This window comes from Sarcophilus harrisii, chromosome 1 (assembly GCF_902635505.1).
Source record: "Sarcophilus harrisii chromosome 1, mSarHar1.11, whole genome shotgun sequence".
Lineage (NCBI taxonomy): Eukaryota > Metazoa > Chordata > Mammalia > Dasyuromorphia > Dasyuridae > Sarcophilus > Sarcophilus harrisii.
In genome coordinates this window covers 466,126,475-466,148,662 of record NC_045426.1, presented here as the reverse complement: position 1 = coordinate 466,148,662, position 22,188 = coordinate 466,126,475, and the positions used below count along the sequence as shown (strand labels likewise).

The following is a 22,188-nucleotide window of genomic DNA, read 5'->3' as shown; positions in this document are numbered from 1 at the left end:
GGCACTTAATAAATGCTTCTTTCCTTCCCTTGATACAGAGGAAAGTTGTTTTTTTTTTTTACTTCATTCCTTATACTAACACATAAAAATTATTAACAAAAATTTCCCCTTCCACAAAATGTATGATTCATATTAAACTTCACAAAAAAAATTATTGGAAAAGAAATGAGTACCCGATCAAAATGGTAGCAATATTTTATAGCATTTAAGATTTTAAAAAAACCACAAAAAAGGAAATTATATAAATTGATAAGGTTGAAATTTGGTAAACACTACATCCTCTGTGATTTTTAATAAGAAACTGATAGCTAGCAAAAAGTTATGTCTTCTCAAAAAAAATTGTTGCATTTTAAAATAAAACTAATTTTAATTCCACTAATTCTGAAACATAAGTGCCACATATTCTAATAGTTACAAACAAACTAGAAACTCGGAGATTGAGAATTACAATAATAGAAACAATGAATTTTACTATAAGACTTACTAAATGGTACCATATTATTTGAAGATGTAGAAACGGAGGCCCAAAGAAATTAAGTGACTTTTCCGAATTTGCACAGTGGTAAATTCCAAATCAACAACTCATCTTGTGACCTTGAGTCTTTGCCTCTGTAACCAAGCCTCTTAATTAGTTATTTCTTAAAACCAGCTTCTATAAAACATTATATGTAATTGAATATTTCTTACAAGTACTCATAAGTTATAATGCTTCAATACTGATCAAAGCTGATTTTTTAATACAAATTAAGTTATCCTTCCAAGGAGGAAGAGGAAGGCATCCCAAATTGCCCAAATATACCTCTTTATATGCAATAAAACCTTTAGAATCCAGAGTTCACTCAATCTGAATTTATAAGTCAGACAACCCCCAAATTAAGTATTGTGTTCCCTCAACTCTTGTGGGAGGCAAGAATATCAATACCATTCTAATTTAAATGTTTGGCATTAGGATTAGTCAGACCTACTGGGCAGTAAATATTTAAAATATTAATTTTAATTTATACTACCACATTTTTCCCCATAAATCAAGAATAAGAATTTAGAAAGCAGTTGCTCCTCTATTCTAAATTCACAATATTTTGCATTTGCTTTTCTTAAGTTAAATTAGGAAAATTATACTAGAAAATTTTTACCTTAAAAATTAAATAAAACAATTATTTTCAATTCCTTTTAAGAAATTCTTAATGTAATAGTGTTTTAATAAAGTTACAATTTCTTATTTAGAGCTTTAAAAAATTAGTAAGGATGTGACATTCTCTCTGTAACTTGAATATTTAACTACCTTTATTTTGGAAAAAGACTAATTAAAGATATGAAAATAAACAGTAAATTTATTAAACAATTAACGTTTTACTCTAATATTAATAAATTCTGAATTTATTTCCTACAAATTTCATTTCTTATAAGTCAAGCAAACAGAACTCTCCCAATTTAACAGAGAGAAAGCTCAAAATCAGTTTCAGAATTTCAAAATCTAAATCTGTTACTGTCCCTCTCTCTCATAATACTTCTTCTCTTGAGCTCCTCACAGGTTTGTTATAAGGATCTAAAAAAGTATTTAGAAAACTACTGTACAGTGCTCTACAACCAACTGTCATAAAACAAGGAATTATTTAATATTCCAAGTTCCATAATATTAAGTTAAGCAGCTAATTCTGATCAACAGATATTAGTTAAAAAAAAAAAAAAGGCTATCACATTCAATTAACCAATTCACTAAGACTAAGATAACAAACTTTTTTTTTTTAATTTGGGGAAAATTTACTTAAAAATAAAACTTCAGTTAAAAAAATCAAAACATAATAGTTCTCATCTTTAGAGGAAAATGAATTTTGTTTTCCTTTTATCAAATTTCAAAGCTGACCTTAAGACAAGTGTAAAGGCAACCTGATTTAGGGGACTGAAAAATATATCTGAAAACTATTTTTAAGAAGTGCTTCTAAACTCTACTTTTGGCTTAAATGTTAAAACATTTTAATTCTGTGCCTTTTCACCTTGAGTGACATAGCATCAAACAAACAAAAAAAGCAAAGAAAATCTAAATACCTTTTAAATTTTCTTTAAACACTAGTCTCTTCAGGTAACAATTTGGAATAGTACAGTTTGATAATATAGCACTGAAAAATCAGCGTAACACACTACTGCCATAGACAGGCATTGCCACACACAGGGTGGCAGCACTGAGAATGAAATATATATAAGCATAGCCAAAGCACAGCTATACACACAAATTACTGTACACAGACATAAAACTGAATTTGCAATAACTTCTTAAGAGCCCAGGGGTACTTGGTGCCAATTAAGTAGTTTCTTTACATTCTCACATAATTCTGACTTTTAGGTTAAGTCATCTAAAGAATGTGTAAAATTGAAGATTAATAATAATACATTTAATCAGAAAATCCAATTAGTATCTCTCAAAACTGATACATGAATAAACTAAAAAATCCATCTTCTACCCTCCCTCCTTTTCTTCTACACCTGTGAATATAATTCAAGGACCTCAGGAGGTACTTACCTTATTCATATCCCATATTTTAAAAGTAATGTGATTCTTATCATGTGTTAAAGATAACAAAAATAAATCATCTAAATTTTTTTTTGTTTCATTGTGAACTTCAAGTTAATAACTTCTACAACATGACACTCTGGAAGAGCAATTTTATTAAAGGAAAATAATTATTCTTAAAACAAAGTTTTAAATGAAGTTGCTTGGATAGCTTACTCATACATAGACTAACCCATTACTAATTATGAAAGCTTATTAAAGAAAACATTACCTGTGACATTCCTGAAATATAAATTTTTAAAGTTTTTGAAATATCCTAAAAATGATTATATGAAAGGTTATAAGTGAAAATGTATTTTAAATTACAAAGCATTTTTACATCAAGAAACAATTCTACCTATTTTTCACTTTTTTTAATAAACAGCAAAAAATTCAGAATATTTTAAACCTTGACAAATTTGATCATGCTGTTGAAAACTACTTGCTTATATATCATCTAACCTTTAAAATGTATGGTCATCAATTACCTTATAATATTTGCCATATGAAGGCCTTTATTCCTTCTTTGTAAGTATCAACCATTTTTATAAACTTCAGGGAATAAACAAAAATATTCAAAGAAAAATAACTCATTTAATTTATTTTTCTTTGTTTTAAAGCAAGGGTTCATACTTTCCAGCTGAAATTTTAAAACTCTCCTACTTCCAATAAATTCTATTAATTATTAAAAAAATATATAAATTAGACCAAAAACCAATTTATCTTAAATTATTTAATTTACATTCACCTCTGCAAGGTTGTTCTTATTACTGAAAGGCAAAATTTTCCCAAAGCATAATAATATAAATTAAATTAAGCTAAAGCTAACCTGTACATTATTTTGTATACACACAGATAACTCTGAAGATGTCAAAAACAGTTTCTAAGAGAAAAGATAAAACACTGTGCATCATAGTGAGATAGATTCTTGCACTATCCATTGGTAATCTTTTTCAGACCTTTTTACCCTTCTCCAACTTATAACTGCTGGGACAGCTCCTAGAACACTGGTGCAATTTACTTTCCTATTTTATTCTACACCTAATTCATTCTAATCTAATATGAAACACTAAAAATTTCCAGAATTTTTTTTCTTTAAAATACTATTGCCTCAAAAAGCCTTAAAAATATGGATCAATTGAGAATTTTTTTTTTAATGAACAAAGCTTAAGAATGCATAAAAATTAATTTCTTAAAAGCACTAGGAAACACTGTATTTTAAAAGTTTAGGATAACCAAACCTGACAATGATGATTACCATAAACACTGTTCATAATCATCTTTATTCACAAGCTTACATGAAGAAAATAAGGTCTTATCTAAATTAGGAAGAGGTCTCCCCAGATCAAAGTGATTTATTTTCATGGAAACATACAATTTTTCTCAGTTTTCTTTGTAAAGAAACACTTATTAACAAATTATTCTAAAGTGATGTGTATAAAAAGGCAGTATTATTCCACAAAATATTTTTATTTCTTTTTCTAAAGCTGATCTTTCTATTAGGATACATTTGGAAGCAATTGTTCTCTATCCTTAATCCCAATATCAAGGCACTATAGAAAAAAAGTCAAATAATTGAGAAAATCCAATAAGGTTTTATCTTAAACTGTCACCTATTTTTATCAACCACATTTGAGCTACTCAAAGTTTCAATGGTTCAAAGTTTCTTAATAACAATGAAAAAACACTGCTTAAATTATCTTCCGATGAACTAAAACAATTTTATCAACATTTAAATTTGATATTTTAGCATGGGCAGTTACTTCCCCTTTTTCTAACTTTTTATTTTAGAATATCCCTAAATTTTAATCAAAACGAATAACTGTATCTTTTTACACTCCTTGATTGAGCAGATATAGACCAGAGGATGTCAACTTTATATGGCAGCTCTTTTGTTAAGTCATTTAATACCTATACCTAAATTTGAACATTGACTATTAGTCAATCCTAAATAATCAATAAAATATGTAATCCAAATAATAGCATGTAAAATAAAATGTGTCTGATTAAAATATGCACCTCTCAGGATTGAAGAAATTAACTAAACACAGAACCTTGATTGACAGTGATTAAAAAGCAAAAATTTATTTATTTCTTAGATTCTATCCCCCTTTAATTAAAATGCCTCTCTCTACCTCTCAAAATATTTTCCAGTAAAATAAAAAATTTCTAATACTAAACACTAACAAAACTATATATTTTTAAGTAATACATAACTCAATGTTTAAAATGAAGCAATATTTCTTTTAATCTACAGCATACCCATGCACAGAAATGCACAGCTACATGACATCTTTTAAATTATATTAAGTTTGTAGAAAATGGTCATACTTGTTCCAGAGTCCAGAAGAGAAGTTGTTTATGGCTAAAGAGTTTTGTCCTAGTTTGATTAATCAAAAAGCAAATTTTTGACCATCAGATGAACTGCTGATAATTTTTTTTAAATTTTCTATTGTCAATAGTTCCTGATGATGAAAATAATACAACTACAAGAATCTTAGTATACTTCACTCAATCACAATTTCAAATAATCTTACATTTTAAAAAACATAGAATACATTGTTTTCTTTTTAAAAGGAATTCAACCCAAATAATCACTATAAACTAATTCTCAAATGTAACTTCTTTGAATGTAATTAAGGAAAAAATAGCTTTCTTTAAGAAAGGTACTTGGAAGGTCATATTCAAAAAAGCACACTCTATGGTAACTATGGCAAAAAAACATTTAAGTTCCCCCTTCTCCTGGTTACCTATTTTTTGTATATTTAAAGATTTGGCTTTATAGTTATTGGTCCTGCATTTGCATAAGTCAAATTTTAAACTCATCATAATTATTACTTTATTCAAAAATCCTTATCTATCCTTGAGGTTCTCATCTATTTTGTGCATTTTCCCCCTTAGTTATGCTCATACATGTATACATTTTTATTGGTTAAAATTTTGATCTTAAAAATAAAATAAAATAAATTTTTATTGGTTTTTTGACACTCCCTAATTTTTAGAACTACTTGTTTTTCAAGATTAAGAAAAATATTAACTTAGAAAAGATAGTACAAGGTATAGGGAAATGTTTCAGACAAAACTGCTTATCCTGTTAACCTAAGATATAATTGCATAAGTTCGCTCACTCAATGTGCAAGTATGCACACACATTTCTTAGGTAGTCATCTCAAATTCCCAACACACACTGTGGTTAGTTTTAATACCATGATCCTGCAGTAACTCTGTTTACAAGATATCCAGGGACTATTTAAATACTAACAATTTAAATGTATTCTGAGAAGAGCCCCATCCTCTGTGAATAGTATCACACCACTTCAATTTTTTAAAGTGACATAACATTCCTTCTCCCTTCTAAGAATGTTTCACAATACATCATAAGCTTAAAAAAAAAAAAAAAGTGAAGGAGCCCCCTCCCAAGTCAACAACAAATTCAACACCACACAGAGAGCAGAAAATAAAACACCAAAGTGTTCTTAGTAGTTCCACATCACCATATTCTTGCCAATATTACTCTGTAAAGAAGCTGCAATGACAGGTGTACACATTAAGTAAAAATGCAAAATACTGGGCAGCAGGCCAATCTATTTAAAAGGAAAATTTCAAATGTGGGACTATAACAAATTCTACTATGTCTTCATATATGCTTGCTTCTCATGACCTCAATCAATGATAACTAAACAATAATTATATGGAAAATCATTATAATATGGAAAATTTAAATTCAAATTAATTCAAACATTTACTTCCTTTGATAAATTTAATTTACAAATGAACTTGATGCTAGTCTACTATAAATTTAAAATACTGATATATTGTATTCAGGTTTGAAGAATCTGTGACAAGCATTTGAAACTGCTTGTGTGTAATAATGATACATTTTTGAAAGGTAAAATTTTTGCCAACAAGATGGGTTCTTAGTCCAATGTCTGAAAGAAACCCTATATGAGAACTGTAAAACCATACTTAGCTTACAATTCATCAATACAAATATACCTTGCCATCATATTTAACTTATTTGTAAATACTTTCCTAAGGCTACCTAAACATTTACTAATTGGTTAAATATGGTGCCTACTCTGCTAATTTCTGTTTGCATTAAAATTTTAAGTAATCTAAATGCTTACTTTTGTATAGATTTGAATAGCAATTGTTATTCTGAAGAAGTGTTCAAATATTTTTTGAAAAACACTTAAGACATAAAATGTTTCAAGGGAGGATTTATAGCCCTTTTGCCTTTTCCTTTCCTCTTAAACTTTGATGAACAGATTCATTTGTTTTAGACTTCTCCTGAAACTCTTCTTTTACTCAAAGAACTTAAGAATCTAAGATATTATTAGTACAAAGAGAAAAGTTTTAGATTTCACCAGATTCAATACATGTAGAGACCTATTAGAAATACTACAAGAGCCTAGGCAATGTAAATGAAGCCATACAAGTGAAATCACCCAGTTTATTAACCTACACATTTTAAAACAGCTTCATTATTCATAAAACAGCAACATCTTCAACCCTCCAATGTAGCACTATCACTTTGATTGCATAGCTAGGACTTCAAAGGTAGTTTACCTGTGTGATAAAGTTTCTATCTTTTAAAGTGTGTGATAAAAGATAAAACATTAAGTTTAATTTAGCAAGAAATAGCTTAATCCTTAAAAAGGTAACACATCTTCTGTAGAAAACTTAATGAACCAAAATATCTACTGTAGCAATCAAGATTCTATGAAATGTTCAAAAGGTAGATTTTGATAATAAATAGAAAAATCAATAGTCTTAAATGTTTTTTAACTAAAGTTAAGACTGAATGGCAATAATAATAAATTCACTATCTTATTTGGCTGAAATATGTCTACAGAGTTTAAAACTCTGAAAAGATCTATTCTGAGAATTTTATCAATAATAAGTCTTGAATTCCTTTCTTTTTAAAATAGAACTAAATTCTTCCTAGAATTCTCACTAACTTTGAATTAGTGAGATTTGGTACATTTTAAAAGAAGCTCTCAGTCAGTAAAAAAGCATTCTCAACTCTAATTGGGGGTTAAGAGGAAAGCTTTGATTTATACGGTATCCTCAATATCTGAGTAGGTAGCTATAGAAAATCAGCAGTCTTTAGTAGCAACTTGGGGAAAGGGATGCTCAATAGGGAATATTTCTAGTACATACAGAAAAAGTGTTTTGCTTTTTTTTTTTTAAAAGCAAATTCAAATTAGATACTGTTATATTCCATCAAAAGAGAATTCCCCTAGGAATTATTAATTCCATACTAGTACACAATGGAAGTATTTTTTTTTTTTTAATTTAGGCTATAACTAGTTGTATGAAACACACAATTAACCTCATACTATTGGGAGAGTAGAGGTAGAAGGGAATCACAATACTTTAGCTTTTATTTAAATTGACCAAAAAACCTAATGACAACATAAAGTTTCCAAGTAACCTGAACAATTCAATGATCTAACTTGTATTGTAGGAAGTGCTTTTCATTCAATTTTAGAGAAAACTGATTTCTTGGTATCACTTTCTGGCTTATTCAAGTACTGTTTTCTTTCTTTTAAACATATAATGCATTTCTGCTTATTCTGAGGTAACAGTAACTTTGTCAGTTACTAAAGTAAAAGTATATGAAAACTGAGATCCACACCAAGGCTTTACTGATTGCATTCTAAGATCTCTGAAAGTAGAGGCATTTTTAAAAAGTCATCTTCCATTTTTCATATTAATAGATTAATTCCTTTCTTAGTATTTACTTAAGAATAGCTAATGTGATTTAATTTTCAAGTAAGTTTTGGAAAAAAAAAAATAATTGCTTCAAAGCCCAGAAATCACAGGCTGATACTCAACTAATCTAAGTGTAGTGTAGTTATAAACATTTTAGAGAAGTGGCAAAGATAAGAGATCAGTTGTTAACATACAATAGATTACAAAAAGCATCATGTTTAGACAGCAGAAAAGGTAATTTGCACAGGAAGCCTAAAGAGTCAGCTCTACTATCTAGGAAAAGAACCACTTAGTATTTAAGTTATTCATTGAAAATTAAATGTAAAAGAAAAACTAGGATTTTTTTCAGAAACCTGCATACACCTGTAGAAATTGCAGTGCAGGTATTTTCTTATGGATTGTACATACTTTTAAAGAGATCATCACCAACACATTAGATTTTTAAACATTAAAAGAAAACAAACCCTTGAGGGCAGATGATATGGCTCATAACAGGTAAACACATTCAGCAGTTGATCAGCCAAATAAAATATAGGAAAAGAAGCAAACTGATTTTTCTTGTGATTTTAAAAACATTTCAAAGGCTTAGAGCCATAGTAGAGGTATGTATAGTACAACCTTTCTAGAGTGAGTATATATGTAAACCTATCCACAATTCATAACATACTTTCACAGGAATGGCCATTGCTCAAATGTTCAAGTCTTCCCCCATTACTTTCAACCAAAAACCAGACTTGTTTACAATTTTCAACAAGAATCCCACAATGTACCATAAGTCAAAGTGACCATTATATATTATAAAGTTTTTATAAAATGGCTATAAAATTCCATTAGGGACCAAAAGAGCCCTTTGATCTCACTGCATGAAATTCATAACTTTACATTGTATAATGCTATTATTATATTTATACACCTTAAATGTTTCCATTTCTCCACAATTACTTCCAAAATCAGTTTCCAAAGCAAAGTAATCTAACACAAAAAGTTCCTGTGAGGACTTGTTACACAAAAGGAATGCTTGGATGCAAACAAATCTACACATTTATCCCTCTTATAAAGTTTCTTACTCCATCCCATTCCATCTCTCCCAAAACTGAATGTGTTTCTGTAATATACAGAAAAAACCTCCCCCCTTGACCCCCCCCCCCTCCCAAATACTACTTCCCCTCAAGCACCTTTGCCTTCTTAGGCTCAGAGACAGCTTCTGCATAGGTGATGATAACTATAAGAAAAGAGAAGCTGTCTCTTTAACATGCCCTGTTCTGTCCCTGATCCCACGTGGAACCAACATCAGCAGCACTTTCCCATTAACTTCTATGTGATGCAAGAGGCATCATCTTTTTATATACATAAAACGAGAAAACCTCAGCTTATATTCTTTACTTAAGAAGAACAGGTGAAACAAAGGTGTCAGGAAAAGAGAAACCGAAAAATTCCTCAGCCCTCCCCAAAAGGTGCACTTAGCATACTCTCTGTCCTCCCTGTGCAACATCACCTCTACCCCTGTCTACTATAGAGTTCAGTTTAAATAAAGGAGGGAGCCACTAACAAAACCTGAAAACGTAAAGGCAACGAAAATACAATTTACAGCCGGAAAGGTTTATTCTTTTTAATCACACGTACCCACTCTGTGAAGAAAGTGACATTATAAAGACATCCCTTCTTTTACTCCCCAAACTCACTCAAAGATCACGAAAAGGAGTTATAAAATAGCAAATGCAGCATTTATCTTATCTCAGATCAGTCTACATTACCAATAAGTTTAGCAGTTTCTGCACTACCACCTCCCCCCTCCCTCTCCCTCCTTCTCTTGCATCGGATTTTCACGTTTTCTCATTGTCGGTTGTGAGTTATAAAAGGCTTTTGCCCTTCGAAAGTTTTAAAAAAATAAATAAATATTAACTCCTTGGTCCCTGCAAAGTCAAAATGGACCTGAGGGGAAACGCGGAGGATACTTTTACCTTTAGCGAGAAAAGGGGGAGCATCCCGGGTTTTTAGGCATTTTTTGTGATTTTTTAAAAATTTTTATTTGGTTATATGCCTGAGTTCTCCCTCCATTTTGGTTGTTTATGATACTGACAACAAGCTGTCCCTGCTCTCTGCAGATCTCCTGCTTTCATTTAACACCCCCCCTCCCCCTACCCCCCCAATGCAACCCCCCTTCCAGGACTCACACCTCCCCCCAAGCAAATAAAATACCCCAACCCCAACTCTCCTACCTGGGGAAAGGGGAAAAACAAATTCATTTCTCTGGAAAGAAAAACCTCTGCTGAAAAAGGGGCAAAGTTACCCCAAGTCACTCAAAGTGCCCCCCAAATATTGCCGACTGCGGGTTTCCGCCGGGGCCCTTGGGAAGCGACTTTCCCCGGGGATGTTTTGGTGGAAAATGCGGAGTGTTTACTCTCAAAACTGAATTTATATTAATTTTTCCCTGATTTTTCGGGTCTCTAATGTCTTCCGCTCTCGCTGCTGCCGCTGCTGCTGTCACAATATTCACAGCACCAGAGAAGAGGAGGAGGAGGAGGAGGAGGAGAGGAGGAGGAGAGGAGGAGGAGGAGGCGAAGAAAAAAAAACTTTTCAAACTTTCCAAACCCTTCAGAAAAGGGGGAAAAAGTTTCTTTTTTTTTTTTTTTCCCACCGACTTCACCTTTTGGTCCCCGGGACGCGTCGCCTCCGGCCCCGGCAGGAGCGGGAGCTGGGGCTCTTCGCTGCCCTCTCCAATGATTTTATTTTATTTTATTTTTTTCATTTTATTTTGCTCTCTCTGGGGTCCCGAGCAGGGGCTGCGAGGAGCACAAACTTTTCCTCCTCCTCCTCCTCCTCCTTCTCCTGCTCCTCCTGCTGCTGCTGCGGCGGCGGCTGCTCCTGCTCCGGCGGCGGCTGCTGCTGCTGCTCCTCTGCCCCCTCAGCTCGTCCCATAATTTAAATAACCCTGATATTTCCCCCGCTAAACGCCTCTCCGCCCGCCCCGGACCCCGGGAGAACTCACCGCGGGGCTTTAACATCCTCCCTCCGGCCCGTCCGCCGCCTTTACACCGCCCGCCGAATTTCTAATAATTTTTTTCTCATATTTCGGGCTGGACGCGGCGGGCCTGGAAATTGTTTCCTTTCGCCTCTTTCCAGCAGCCATTGTAGTGTATGCGCTGCCCCTGCAGCCCAACTTGCAGCAGCCGCAGCCGCAGCCGACGTCGCGCCCACCGCCGCCGCCGCCGCCGCCGCCGCCGCCGCCGCCGCCGCCGCCGCCGCCGCCACCGCCTCCCCCGGCCCGCTCGGGCCGCCGCCTCCCTGATGGCCCGCCCCTCTCCGGCCTCCCCCTTCGCGCCCGCCCTCCTTTCCCCCCCCCCTTCCCTTCATCCTCCCTCCTCCCCTCCACACCATCATCACCACCCTCCATCGCCGGGCCTGGCCATTGGGCGCCGCTGCCGGCCCCAGACCCAGCTCTGGCCAGGCTATTGGTGAATACGGACGTCAGTCATGCAGCTGGTGTTAAGGGGTGGGTGCAGAACTGGGGTTGGGAGAGCGTGGGGGAGGGGGAAATAGAAAGGGAGGCGGATACCTCGCGGGCTTCTCCCCCCTCCCACCTCCTCCCTCGCTCCCACCTCCTCGCGAGCTGGGGGTAGGGAGGGGCCGACTGGATCCAAATCTTCGATTGGTCAATATGCTTGTCAGTCGCAAAAAAGTGAGACCTGATTGGACAAAGTGTCAACCGGGGGGAGAAGGGGCAGCGAGTTAGGCTGCGTGCTACATAAAGCGCTGCTGCGTGAGCCTTTGACGTGTTTGGAGCTAGAGACGGCCTGGGTGCTGTGGTAGTCGCAGTGCAAGGTGAGTGGGTTTCCTTCTTCCTCTGGGATAACTGGAGCGAAGATGTACACAGTCCTTTATCCCCATCCTTGCCTCTCGGTCCTGCAGCTTGAACCGAGGCCATCGCCATCTCCTCGAGCCGGAACAACGTGTTCCAGGCCTGATTCTGAATCTGTCTCCTGCTTCTCTCTCACCTCCAAATCCAGGAAGTAGCTTCAGCTTGTGTACCGGGATCTGAGAAAGTGATCTCTTCTTCCCACTGGAGAGGCAAGGAGGGCTAAACCCCCTCCACAATCGTCTTCACTCTCTCTTCAGGTGTTACCTTTGGAGACCCACCTCAGCTTCTTGTTCCCTCTATTTTCCTTCAAGCACCCCCACCCTCTGCTCCTTCAAAAGGGGTAGGTGGTACAGGGCAGGGGTTGGGGGAGCTTTGTTGGCCACAGTCTGGTGAGGCGATTCTCATCCCCCACAGACACCCCGTTTTTTTCCATCTCTCAACCAGGCTAAAGCTGCAGCCCCCTCGCGTGACCCAGGTGGAATGCCTTGATTTTGTCTTTGAGGCTTCGGTTAGTGACTGGAGCCGTCGGTCCTCGGGGCGGTGGGGACGACCCGAACCCTGCCCCGGGTCTGGCCAGTTGATGGAGATGAACGTACTCCTTGATATGCCGGCCCCTTCCAGTCAGAAAGCAAATCAGGCGCTGAGAAGGAAGCAGCTATTGGGGGAGTAATACCAAGGAATAAACTTGAGAACTGCCTGGGTAGGTTTCTGAGTTTTTTCTCAAAGTGGGAGGGAGGGAGGGAAAGCTCAAGCAGTCTTGTCTGCTGTATTCTCCCTTCCCCTCTCATAGGACTCCCCTCCATCCCCTTATTCACAAGGGTTATGATGACAGAAGCTGACTGATTTCTCTGTGCAAGCAACTGACACCATCCAGAACCACTTTAGAGTGTTTCCTTTCATCTTCAAAAAGTGGCCTAGATACCTCAGGACCTTTGTCATGTTAACTCTGTTCTTTTATCTTCAGTGTTCCATCTATTTACTTCCTTAGTCTGAATGGACTTTGATTTGAACTCTACTTATTTTATTTTGTGTGTGTGGAATAGTAACTTTGAGAAACTTAAGCATCTTTTGATAACAGGGTCACAGAGTAAATAGTGAAGGGGAAAGGGAGCAGATCTTGCTGTATTAATAAACTGGTCATATCTCTCACATTCTTAGTAATAGACCCTAAATCCTTCCTTGAAGAAGTTGCCTACTTTAAAGTCATATTACCCCCTTGAGTTCCAGTAGGTATCTGATTAAAACAGTAAACTGAACATAAAATATTTATTTGCTAAAGGTAAGCACCAATGTATTGATTATTGGGTGGGTGGGGGACGGAAATCACAAATCATTTCATGGCACATTGCCTAATCTCCAACAAAGGCGATGAAAAATGAGTTTAGGAAGGAAAGAAGCTTGAATGACTATTGACTTCTACTTAGGAACTTAATGTCTCGAGCAGCCATGTCAAACTTGAGAACAAGGATCATCAAGCCATATGTAAGGGTCCTTGCAGGCCACATATTGACTTAGTTATAGTGTTACATATCTTTTTTTTTTTGTGTTTTTTGTTATGCTAAATATTTCCAGATTATATTTGATCTTGTTTGGGGATCATTTTTGACATCTTTACAGTATCCTCATCTGCATTGAAAATTAATTATACTTTTATAAAGTAGCCCTTTGATTCTATCTAAAGTTGAAGGGACTAAACTTTTTTTTTACCCCTCGAAAGACGATCATATGTGAAATAATTCTTCAGACATCTATGCCCACGTTGGAAATTTAACCTGAGCACCCCCTCTAAATCTTATACAATCTTGATATGTCATCCCCCAGAATCAATTTTATCTTCTTCCACCCTCATCACCCAAAAAAACCTGGTTGTATTCTTTGTCAGAATAAAAGTATTTTCTTCTGGGATGTGAAAATTGAAACATAACAGGTAAAATTTACTTTTTAACTTTATAATTTCATAATCATCTTAATTCAGTAGGTTGTGCTGCCATGCATAATTAAAGTTATCTCCATCTCCTTTAGGGGTAGTACTTGATAAATAAGAATAGATATTAGCAGTAGTTCATACTTAAACTAAACAGCTTCTGGAAACAAAATATTTCTGAAGAATCTAATCAAGAGAGAAACTCAATTCTTATGAAAACTGCTACTTTGTCATGGATTTGAAGCTCACTGCACAATATACCTATAGGATAAGGACCAGACATCCAATTTCATTGAAAATCAAAACTCCATTATCAATGCAAGTTATCTACTTCTTTGCAAATTAAAGCTTGACATTGCCTGGAGTACTGAGAGATTAAGTGCTTTGCCCTGTATCCCAGCCATTATACATTAGAGGCTGCATTAGTGAAGGTATCCACAGTAATTTCTCCTTTTGTACTGACTTTTTTCTGAGTCTGGCCTTAGTTACTGTACTAGATAGGCAAGTATAGTGGATATGTGGGAGTAGGCATAGGAACTTGGGAGTCAAGATGATCTAGTTTCAAATTCTGCTTTTTATACTTGATTTTATACACACACACACACACACACACACAATTATGGGAAAGTTAATTTTTTCAAATAAGAACATGTATAAAACACTTTTCAATTTTAAAGTGCTACATGTATATTGACTACTATACCTCAGTATCATTTACTGGAATAGAATAAAGACAACATCAATTAGTTGGTATGATTTGTGATGAAATGGGAATTATGTGACACCATATTTTTGAAGATTGGCTTAGATCTCTTTTTTATTTTGAAACTAACTTCTTAAACTATAAAGTGAGGGAATTGATCCATATCACTAAGATCTTGTAACAGTTCTAATAATTCTGTTTCATTTTTTTGATTCTTGTCACTTTTCCCTGCCTTCCTTTAATTTACACCCATTTGAATTGAACTTAATTGGGTTTTAACTAGTTCACATTTCATTAAAAAACAGCTTCACTTAATATAAGCTAATATCTATGTATATGTGAAGAGAAGTAGTTACTTTGTATATAAAATTAGATAAGTTATATATATTTACATGTAACAAATAGTATACATAGCAAGATATACATACAAGATATATATTATACATATAATATATATACTAGAGCAATCTGGCTACTTTTAAAAAGTAGACTGGACAAAATTTAAATGAGTGTCAGCAACTATAAATATGGGGTAAAACATAAAGTACCTGTTTCTAATTGTAAAACTTATAAGTTTATCCTTAATATTATGTTTTTCAAAGTAACATAATCTTAAATGTTTCAGGCAAAATGTGGTACCAGTAAGCTTTAAAAAACTAGAAATAACCTTTCTTTCTAACTTTTAGCTGCAGTAAGAAGATTAGGATGCCTATTGTTACGAAGAGACTTAGAGACCCTGACGTAAATCCTTGTCTGTCGGTAGGATGGCTTTTTTGTTTGTTTGTTTGTTTTAACTTTTATAGATTTTTGAGTTGGAAGAATAAACCCCAATTTTGTAAATTAGAATTTCTGTATTTTTGTTGTTATTGAATAAATTAAAAAAAATTCTCAACCATTGTATCCTTATTTCATAGAATATTTGAAATATTCATATTTTAGCCAATCAAAATATTTATTGAATATTCCCTTATTTTCTTATACTTTTGGATAGTGTATACACATTTATACATCAAACCATTTTCTTGTCATGAGACACCTAGATACACATATATAATGATAGAGAAAACTCTTTAGACCAAATGTAGTTTTTATTACTTATGGAAAGTTGGATTGGGTAGCATTTTAAAAACTAGCATTGGAATGTAAGTCCTTTTCCTATTTCCCAATTCAGTGCTGTCCTGACTAACAAAGTCAAAACAGTACAGAGACATATAATAGAACTAACTTCTTAAAGCTAAAGTATTTTCTAAAAAGTATAGTATAAACAAACTGTAATGCTGTATTACAAAGTTTTTATTGGCATTTGTTGGGTATGACCAGCAACACTTAACTTGTGGCTTTGCCCTCCCTGAGTAATGCAGTCATCTGAAACTTATGCCAATGAAAACTATATCATTCAGTCCTCTGTGCATTCTTTCATATGTATGTATTTTTACTTTTAAAAATTGATGGCATGTAAACTTAGATTCTTTCATGTGTTAAAATAATTCCTAATAGCTTTATTATAATTAAAAGAGCTTGTTTGGAAAGAACACGTTTTCTTATGCTTATGAAAGCAGATAATCATGCTACTCATATAGTTCTATATTGACTAACCAAAATTCACACATTTTCACTTTGATTTTTGGAATTGCCAGTCTACTTCTGGTTCAATTCAGACTGTTTAAACTTAATTCCCAAGTGATAGGTATACTTTTAAGAATTCACATAGCTTTTTTTTTCTGACTTAAATTTGAAGTGGAGTTTAATATCTGTTTCAAAAATTCCTTGCTTTGCATATGGCATTTACTAGTCTAATGGAAAGAAGACTCAAAGACACTTTGGTATTTCTTAGGTCTGAACGGGTACATTTAGGGTATCAAGACAGTAGGGGGGAGAAAGGAAGTGTGAATCCACATTCTTTTCTCAGACACATGAACTGAAAAAAAGTTAAACTAAAATTTTGTCCTTGAGTGTTTTGAAATGGCTTCCAAAAAGGACTAATTTTATCTTTCCATCATTAAATATTGCATATTTTACATGTTACAGGAATCAGATGCTTCTACCAGATGTATGGATGAAAATAATTATGACAAGGAAATGTGTACCACTTGTTTCTTGAAGTACAAAAACTGCAGGAAATTTTGGGTAAGTAGAATTAAACCAAACTATATTTGATTAATTAACTATGACCCAAACACCAATTTGAAAGATGAAATGTAGGGAAATCACAACCCAGGTCTATTGTTAATTGTGACTTTCAGAGAAAAGAATGTCCCAAAAGTTTTCAGATGTTTAGCAGCTATTTTTGATTTTTCCATTTGAATTTCTGATATAGAAGTATATAATAAGTTAACCTATTTCATCTATTCAGTTTATTAGCTTTGCTCTGTTACACAAGAGTGTACAATGTAGTCTCCTGCTCATACTTGTGTTTTTATGAAAGATAGTTTTACCATAAGACACTACAGTTACCTCTAAAATAGCTAGCTTCCTCTTAAAGGCTTCCTTTGTTCTAAAATTTTTCTCATGTTTAGAACTTAAGGGAAAGACTGCTTTACTCTTCCCTTCCATTTTATAGCTATGTTTCCCACAACCCACTGATAATTGCCAACTTCATTTGACAAAGTTTTTTATTCTTAAGGGGTACATTTTTTTCTTGACTTTTTTTTTGGGGGGGTGGGCATTTTAATCTTGACCTTTGAAACTTGGATGTAGTTTTTTGTTGATTGTGTTTTGTTTTTCTTTTTTCTTTTTTTAAAGTAGTGAAGTAAAGTTAAAAATATAAAATTAACTTTGATTTTTGTTTGTTTATATTTAGAATGCCATTATGATTGAAAGACGACGAAATGGAGTTCAACCACATATGCCCACAGCTGCAGAAAGAGAAAAAATCTTGGGAGCAATGGGAAAGATGCCCTATTAAAGGCTTATAAGCAACACTGTTGTTTCTTTGCCTTGATATTTTGGAGCAGAAGTTTAAAAATATATTTTAATTCATTTTGATTTTTATACCAATATATTTTCAAATAATTTCTCTTCCTCCTCTCTCTCCCCATTCTCCCAGCCACTAGTTTCTCCATAGTGTCTTCTCTTAACTATTTTTTTTTTCCTTTTTTAACTGACACAAACTCAGTACAATCTGCAACTTAACATTACAGAGGTTGTAGAATTCTGTACCCAGAGTTAGGGGTAAATACTGTAACTGTTTCTACTTCCTACAAATATGTCAGTTTGAAAATATAACTAGGTTAATGTTTCAAGGGATAATTCCATTATGACTAATAACATACTATATAATTATACACATACTTATAAATGCACTATCTTGCTTTTACATGGTGTTTTATATTTATCATTTTGATCCTCAAACCCAAATTGGTATTATGATAATTAAATGTTCTGTTTTACAAATTAGGAAACTTAAAACTGAGAAGTGGAGCTTGTTGGATATCATTTATGTGATGAGGAATTCTAATCTTGGTTATTTGATGTTTAATCTATTCTCCCATGCTGTGATTGACAATGATCTGAATTGAAATGAGACCTCATAGACTGCCTAATGTAATTTGAATCTCAACAAGAATCATTTCGACAGGCATCTTTTTTCCTCTTATTAAGAAGATAATTCAGATAACATATCCAGAGTCTATATAGTATGACAATTACTATTAGCTTTCTTGTTTTGATGCATTTTTTCAAACGAAATCACATTGAACAAAGTTTGATGCATCGCCACTCACATACTGTTTATATACTATTGGCATTGTAGGCAGGATGGAAAAGTTAATGGCTTCCCTCCAATCTCATCCCCTTCAGCTAACTTAACTTACCATTCTTTTTCTACCTTCAAATATTCTTGTTAGCCTTAGTTTAAAAAGTTCTTAAAAAAAAGATCCAGGAGAGAAAATAATATAGGTGGTGAAGTTACATGCCTGATAAATTCCACCCTGCTCTTCTCCCATTAACTTATTGGTAGTAAACTGTTTTGAATCTAGTCTTCCCCTGTTCCTCTTTCTCTTCCTTTCTCTTTCTCTACCCCCTCCCTTCTGCCATTTTATAGATGTGGGAAATGAGGATGGCATATTAGAAGATTAAAGACCCTAAGGGTTTGAAATACTGCTTTAAAATGTAGTTAACTAGAGACTAGGCATCAATCCCTGTAATGAGGGAAGAGAGGAGGGGAATAAGCATTTATATTTATTCACATACTGTGAACAAAGCACTTTACTACTTATTTAATCCACAACAATGGATGTATGTTGCTATTTCCCATTTCACAGTAGCCAAAAGTTAAAGTGACTTAACCAGGATCATATCACTAATAATTGTCAAAGGGTGCATTTGAACTTGTCTTGACCCTAGGCCCAACTTCTATTTGCATTGTTATGTAGCTCCTAAAGAATTAGGTTATGCTATAGCTTGAGTCTGTTTTAAATGTAAATTAACAGGTGACAGTGTCTCATACCTTTTATCCCATGTACTTTAGACAGGCTCATAGATCTAGTGTTTGAAGGAACCTCTTTAAAGGCTATGTAGTCCAACTACCTCATGTTACAGATGGAGAAATTTGGGCCTATCTAGAGAGATTAAGTGATTTGTCCAATGTCACCCAGTGCACATCAGAAATAGGATTCAAACCCAGAGCTATACTTGCACTACACCAAGGCAGTGCTAACAATATAGCTCCATGCTCTTAGCTGTTTCACAAATGCAGCTCACCACTGATGAATATCTTTTCTTCTCTATAGGACTATTTCAATAAGACTAAGGAGATAAAGTACTAGTGCCCTGTGATTTCCACATCTATAGGAAAATTTATTCAATCTACAATCTAGTGAAAGGCTGGCCAAGTTTTAGTTATGAATAATAAGTGGTAAATATAAACTAATTGGAACTACAAAGCCTCCTTTGATTTATCCTATCCATGTGAATTCAGCAAAAATCTTGCCTACCTAGCCTTATTTTGTACTTCTTTACTGCATTTATTGAATGAGCTAAGTTACAGTTAGCTGGTGTTTCTAGGTTATGTACTGAACTAAGTTCCACAAGGACAGTGACTGTCTTGAGTGAGTGAAAGGTAACTTCTAGAACCCAGAATTAAATTACAGGTTTGCTATAACATTTAGATAGTACTTGAAGATTTACAAAAGGCTTTTCTCACAATGAGACTGAGGTAAGAAATGCAAGTACCAGTTTTTACGGATGAAGAAACAGCTATTAAAGCTTTTTTTTTTTTTTTTTTTTTAACAACATGTATAAGCCTATCACTTTTTTTCTCCTGAATTTGAACCCATCAAGCTTAACCAACCTTGTAAGGGTAGGCTATATTTCAACCACAAATAAACAGCCATGATGGTGTGTTTTGGGGGTTGGGAGGTGGGATAGGGTGGAGAGGAAATTCAAGAGTGAACTTAGTTGGTTTCATCAAATGTTTGTTTCACTGAAGTGTGTACTTTGTGATTTTTCTAAAACTAAAAATGCATTTTCATTAGAAGTACTTCCTAGTGATGAATGGAATTCTGCCAATATTCAGACCATCTTACATGACATAGCTTGAAAAAAAAAAACAAAGACGACTATTAATTTCTGTAATATAGTGTAATCATGTTATTTTTATCTAAGCAATTCAAAGCTCCCTATTATACTTGAATAAAGATTCATTGTTGCAGAAATTATGGACTTCATCTGGAAGCACTATTTCCTAGATTTTGTTTAGTTACTATATAGAAATTAAGATAGTTCTGGAAGTGATCGTGGTTAAATATACATTTTACATAAACTCTTTGTTTCCATTTAGTTTAAGTATTTCTTAGAGGACTAGCAATTTTAACATCACGTCTTTTATTATGGCAGTCAAATAATAGTTTATTAAACAGTTCTGGCAGAGCTCTCACTCCATAAGTAGATTTCCTATCAAATATATTTAATGAGGAATTGACTAAATATTATTGGCATTTTGAGTCAACATAAACATTTGCAAACTTAAAAACAAAAAAAAAATTAAACCTTAATACAACATAACTTCATTGCTAAATTAAGGTAAAATTGCTCATTTTGTTTTTATTTGGGGTGAGAAAATTATGTATAGTTTTATCTTAGTGGAAATATTATTTACATAATGTGATTACTCTTGATAATTTATATAACCATTAAAGTTTTATGAGGTAAATTGTATATCTCCATATTACAAATAAGGAAACTGAGGCTGCATTTAGCACTTGAATATAGTCATGAAATAAATGTCAGAACAAGAATTTGAACCAAGTTCTGTCCCACCGAAATTCTGTGAGTGTGAGAAAGATGATTTAGCCTAGGTGCTTTGGAAATCCTTAGATAACTTTATGTGACCTACTACCTCATCTATTCATCTGATATTCCCTGAAGTGAAATAACTTCCTGAGCATAGTTTTAGAGTAAACTTAGATAGCTAAAAAAAAAAAAAATTCACCAATTTACTTTACCTCCTATTTATGTCTGAAAGAAAGTTAAGAAGAAATGCCTACCTTTTTCTTGTATTTCAAATGCTTTATTCTGAATGATATATGAGAAGGAAGCTGGATTTTATTTCAATTAAAAAATCAAAATTCTCTGACTCTATAAGAAATCAAGCAATTCTTCAATTGATAAATGGTCAAAAGATATGAACAGACAATTTTCAGATGATGAAATTGAAACTATTACCACTCATATGAAAGAGTGTTCCAAATCACTATTGATCAGAGAAATGCAAATTAAGACAACTCTTGAGATACCACTACACACCTATCAGATTGGCTAGAATGACAGGGAAAGATAACGCAGAATGTTGGAGGGGATGTGGGAAAACAGGGACACTGATACATTGTTGGTGGAATTGTGAACACATCCAGCCATTCTGGAGAGCAGTTTGGAACTATGCTCAAAAAGTTATCAAACTGTGCATACCCTTTGATCCAGCAGTGTTTCTACTGGGCTTATACCCCAAAGAGATACTAAAGAAGGGAAAGGGACCTGTATGTGCCAAAATGTTTGTGGCAGCCCTGTTTGTAGTGGCTAGCAGCTGGAAAATGAATGGATGCCCATCAATTGGAGAATGGTTGAGTAAATTGTGATATATGAATGTTATAGAATATTATTGTTCTGTAAGAAACGACCAGCAGGATGACTACAGAGAGGATTGGCCAGGCTTATATGAACTGATGCTGAGTGAAATGAGCAGAACCAGGAGATCATTATATACCTCAACAATGATACTGTATGAGGATGTATTCTGATGGAAGTGGATTTCTTCGACAAAGAGAAGATCTAACTTAGTTTCAGTTGATCAAGGATGGACAGAAGCAACTACATCCAAAGAAAGAACACTAGGAAATGAATGTAAACTGCTTGCGTTTTTGTTCTTCTTTCCGGGTTATTTATACCTTCTAAATCCAATTCTCCCTGAGCAACAAGAGAACTGTTCCATTCTGCACACA

The 22,188-nt window shown here is 34.2% G+C and overlaps 2 protein-coding genes across 10 annotated transcripts in view; one reads left to right on the top strand and one right to left on the bottom strand.

The window, feature by feature from the left end:
* The window catches only part of PLAG1 (PLAG1 zinc finger), a 70,429-nt gene extending 58,971 nt beyond the window's left edge, over window positions 1-11,458 (bottom strand). For all 4 annotated transcript variants that reach the window (XM_031946386.1, XM_031946387.1, XM_031946384.1 and 1 more), the window contains exon 1: window positions 11,256-11,458. The gene's annotated coding sequence lies outside the window, so the exon portion shown is untranslated. The remainder of the gene's footprint in view (window positions 1-11,255) is intronic.
* A 526-nt stretch (window positions 11,459-11,984) lies between these two features.
* On the top strand, window positions 11,985-19,979 carry CHCHD7 (coiled-coil-helix-coiled-coil-helix domain containing 7). Of its 6 annotated transcripts, none has more exons than XM_012541307.3 (6): window positions 11,985-12,088; window positions 12,274-12,465; window positions 12,570-12,825; window positions 15,439-15,511; window positions 16,781-16,879; window positions 17,553-19,979. In XM_012541307.3, the coding sequence occupies exons 4-6, from the start codon at window positions 15,458-15,460 to the stop codon at window positions 17,655-17,657; spliced, it is 258 nt and encodes an 85-aa protein (XP_012396761.1). In that variant the 5' UTR covers window positions 11,985-12,088; window positions 12,274-12,465; window positions 12,570-12,825; window positions 15,439-15,457; the 3' UTR covers window positions 17,658-19,979. The 6 variants fall into 6 exon arrangements, with proteins under 6 accessions (XP_012396761.1, XP_012396760.1, XP_003759812.1 ...); XM_012541306.3 differs by having other exon boundaries at window positions 12,540-12,825; XM_031946383.1 differs by having other exon boundaries at window positions 11,997-12,088; window positions 12,383-12,465.
* Window positions 19,980-22,188: the final 2,209 nt, after the last annotated feature.

What these genes read in the sequence shown, in the direction of transcription:
- CHCHD7 (XM_012541307.3), top strand. Translation starts at nt 15,458, where the DNA reads ATGCCTATTGTTACGAAGAGACTTAGAGACCCTGACGTAAATCCTTGT. An exon ending in ACGTAAATCCTTGTCTGTCG is followed by an intron (nt 15,512 to 16,780) that starts GTAGGATGGCTT and finishes TACATGTTACAG; the next exon opens with GAATCAGATGCTTCTACCAG. An exon ending in AAAACTGCAGGAAATTTTGG is followed by an intron (nt 16,880 to 17,552) that starts GTAAGTAGAATT and finishes GTTTATATTTAG; the next exon opens with AATGCCATTATGATTGAAAG.